The sequence below is a fragment of the Olea europaea genome, chromosome 22 (genome assembly GCF_002742605.1).
Source record: "Olea europaea var. sylvestris chromosome 22, O_europaea_v1, whole genome shotgun sequence".
Classification (NCBI taxonomy): Eukaryota; Viridiplantae; Streptophyta; class Magnoliopsida; order Lamiales; family Oleaceae; genus Olea; species Olea europaea.
In genome coordinates this window covers 14,118,103-14,122,228 of record NC_036258.1, presented here as the reverse complement: position 1 = coordinate 14,122,228, position 4,126 = coordinate 14,118,103, and the positions used below count along the sequence as shown (strand labels likewise).

The window sequence follows — 4,126 nt, the reverse complement described above, 5'->3', positions numbered from 1 at the left end:
ATTTTGTATTGTTAAAAAATCTGATTGAAATTTAATTTGGAATTAATAATTAATTTTAATCGCACATTTTATAGAACCAATAACTTTTTAACCACGTTTTATTAACTTTTCAATTATGCTACGCTAACATCAAGGTTTTCATAAAGTTTGGCATAATATCATGTAACATTCTATCATTGAACAGTTTAAAATACAATGAACATTTTTCTCCAATAATCTACCATCACATGCAATTATGTCAAACTTTTTGTCAAATCATTCTAGCAAAAAAGCTTTATTCTATTTTTAAAGTTCAGTGAAGATTTGGGTGGTTTTTAAAATTCAATGACTGTTTGAAAAACTTTTTGTAAAGTTGAGTGATCATTTAGATTATTATCTCTGCAAACCATGGGTACAAATTACACAGATTTAGAACTAAACTAATCCATGACGGACGGTTTTTCCTATTCTCAAAATAACTCCACTTTATCCAACAAGTAATGACTTCGATTATGGTTTGTATTTTGATTTTACAGGTAAACAGTGAACACCCATTAGCCAAGGCGGTCGTTGAGTATGCCAAAAAGTTTAGGCAAGACGAAGAGAACCCAGTCTGGCCTGAAGCCCAGGAATTTGAATCCATAACTGGCCATGGTGTGAAGGCCATTGTTCGAAACAAGGAAGTTCTTGTGGGAAACAAGGGTTTAATGCTGGCGCAAAACATCAATATTCCACTTGATGCCGAGGAAATTCTATCAGAAACTGAAGGGTTGGCACATACTGGGATTCTTGTGTCCATCGACAGGGAGTTGGTTGGAATTCTGGCCATATCTGATCCATTGAAGCCCGGGGCTCGTGAAGTCGTTTCCATTCTCAAATCGATGAAAGTTAAGAGTATAGTAGTCACAGGTGACAATTGGGGAACTGCGAATTCTATTGCCAAGGAAGTTGGGATAGATACCGTCATTGCAGAAGCTAAACCTGAGAATAAGGCAGAGAAAGTAAAGGAACTACAGGTGAGTATAATTTCTCGACCATTCTTGTGAAATACAAACATGTGAATAGTAAATCTGTTGATCCAGATGGATCACCCCTTATATAGAGAGGGACCCACTTCGAATAAAATAAAGTTTTTCTGATGTGGTGAGCACCGATATAGACACCGCATTATGTACAAATAACATATTCAATTTAATGATATTGAAGTAAAATAACCTACAATCTTAGAAAGGGATGTAATGGAAGGACAATGCCGAAAAATTAACTAGTCTACGAGACTGGACATTGAAGTGTAAAAGTAACCGGTGCTATGTAACATGTGCCCTCTTCATGCTTCCCGACACCATACGCGTAGTCATATACTTAGCCCATATTTGGTTTTGATTAAAATTTGATTCTAATTTCAAGTCAAAGTCAACAATTAATTTTTATCACATTTAATGGGATTCATAACTTTTCAACCACATATTTTTTGAACTTTTATCAAAATTTGCTAAAAATAAAAAATAAAAAATAAAAAATTGAATTTTAATCTACATAAAACAGGGGCTTAGTAGTTAGTATGCTACTCATAGATATTCTCTTTGTTATCTTGACATAGCGCATATGTGCCAAATTGTCATTCTGCATACATTTTACATCTTTTACCATCTACAGGCTGAAGGAAATGTTGTCGCAATGGTTGGAGATGGAATCAACGACTCACCGGCACTTGTAGCAGCAGACGTCGGAATGGCAATTGGTGCAGGCACTGACATTGCTATTGAGGCAGCTGACATCGTTTTAATGAAGAGTAATTTGGAGGATGTCATAACTGCCATAGACCTTTCCCGTAAAACCTTTTTCAGAATCCGCCTTAACTATCTCTGGGCATTAGGTTACAATATCCTTGGCATTCCAATCGCTGCTGGGGCCATTTTCCCATCCACTGGATTCCGACTACCTCCATGGATTGCCGGAGCAGCAATGGCAGCCTCTTCAGTGAGTGTCGTTTGTTGCTCTCTTTTGTTGAAATATTACAAGAGACCTAAGAAGCTGGATACTCTTGAGATAAGAGGAATAACTGTTGAGTGATTTTTTAGCTTTGATAGTGTTGAATCATGTAAATATCCGTGTGGGATTATTCTGCTTGGAATAAGTTGTTGATAGAATCAAGCTTGGTTATCTTCTGTGGTTTTGAACTAAAAGCATATTTCTTTGTATATTGATTATGCCAAAAGCTTGTGTTAATGATTTATGTCCGTTTGGTAAGGTAGATTGGAGAACATTAGACTATATGAAGAAAAAAACTAAAATATTGATCATCGAGCTCTATAGATACATAATGATGATCTTTTGTATACAACAATTTATCTCTAAAATGCCCCCCTCTCTCTCCCATTTTGCATATGTTCACATGTATATTTAATGTTTGTCATCGTTTAATCGAATCAAATTCTTTTTCAACATGTTTAAGTATGCTCTCAGTCACTTACTCTCCAGAGTGAGTTAATCTTTTGACACAGTTCGTGCAGTAACTATCCCTCTTTTTTCAGTTTTTGTTTTATCGTTCTTACAAATATATGTATGTACCATTCTTGAATAACAATTAAGCCCATCTTTATCCCTATTTTCTAAAACTCATTTTTCTTTAAATTCATTTTTCAATAATAGATTTCATGGGACTTGTAACTTTGATCAACCTTTCAATCATATATTTATAAGGAAATTTCACAAAATGTCCATTTTTACGTAGTCATTTGCAAAAATATCCACTATTGCAAAAATGTTTAATTTGGAAGAATTTAGACCAAAATACCCTTATTAACAATTTATAATTCCACACTAAGACAATAACCTGTCATATTTATTGGCCAATAAAATTTTGTTGTTGTTGGCCAATAAAATTTTGACACATAACCTGTCATATTTATTTCAAAAAGTATACATGTTAAATCACAATAAATGCTATGTTTTTCATTGATTCAGAAATGTTGAGAACAACATTTTTAAATGTAGAGAAATGTCATATTCAAAATGAAATGTCATTCTGGATGAATGAAAGCGTTCAAATGTTGAGAATAACATATGAAATGTCGAAAAACATTATTTTAATGTAGCTTCTCATGGAAGCAAATTTGTGACAAATTGATAAAAAAATCAAATGTCGAGAACGACATTTAAAATGTTGAGAATACCATTTCAAAATGTAGTTTTCCATTAAGGGCATAATGAACAAGTTGACATTAAATTCAAATGAGCTACACTTTTCAACTGATACCCTTAAAATTGAACATTCTTAAAAATGTCCCTATATTTATTTACTTTTATCAAAATCTACTAAAAATCTAAATTTTTTGCTAAACCAAACCAAGGCAAGTAAATGGCGTTGCACTTTGAAATTTTAAAATGCCTTTGTACATGATAAACATTCACTCATAACTAGAAAATCCATAACATGGACATAGTACTACCTAGGTTTGCAGAATATCAACTAATAGACATTACCAAAGGTTTTGAAATACATCAAAATATGACAACGCAATAAAGAACCATGGAACGTCATCTACGATGCCCTGGCTAATACAAACTATTGGAAAATAATGAGAAATAAGAGAAGGAAAGAATGCTAAAAAAAAAGAACAATAGATCTGAACACGTAATTGTTATCTTTAAATGATATTTGTCCTCTCTATAATGTTTTTAGGGTGCTTAAAGGGATTTATTAAACAACTCCATTAGAAGAAGACACTTAAACACTCTTGATTTCAACCAAGAAATTGATGAACACTAAAAAAATTGGAGAAAAAAGCACATAAAGTAGATTTTAAGGATTGATTTCTTATGTTTGTAATGGAAAACTATCACTTATTTATTGTTTTTCATTCACAATCCACAAATTAGTGCCAACTTTTCATTAAAAGTTGTGATTTTTTTATGAAAACCACCAAGAGATCAAAATTGAAAACTAGCCAAACTGCTAGTTTTTATAACTATTCGTATGCATGGTTCAAGGCAAATGGCATCACTTTTTGCAAAAACAAGCCCATGCGAATCGTCCACCCATCAATTTCTTCCCGTTTTGAATTTACATAGATTTTTTCTTTTTCAATGATCATTATTTGTCCAATTTTCCTTCCAATATAACTGTTGAACAAAATATAAAACA

At 32.7% G+C, this 4,126-nt stretch overlaps 1 protein-coding gene across 1 annotated transcript; it reads left to right on the top strand.

The window, feature by feature from the left end:
• Nucleotides 1–449: 449 nt before the first annotated feature.
• LOC111371785 (probable copper-transporting ATPase HMA5) lies at nt 450–2,253 on the top strand. The gene is made up of 2 exons (XM_022993939.1): nt 450–995; nt 1,636–2,253. Exons 1-2 carry the CDS (start codon nt 480–482, stop codon nt 2,050–2,052), a joined length of 933 nt encoding a protein of 310 aa, XP_022849707.1. The 5' UTR covers nt 450–479; the 3' UTR covers nt 2,053–2,253.
• Nucleotides 2,254–4,126: the final 1,873 nt, after the last annotated feature.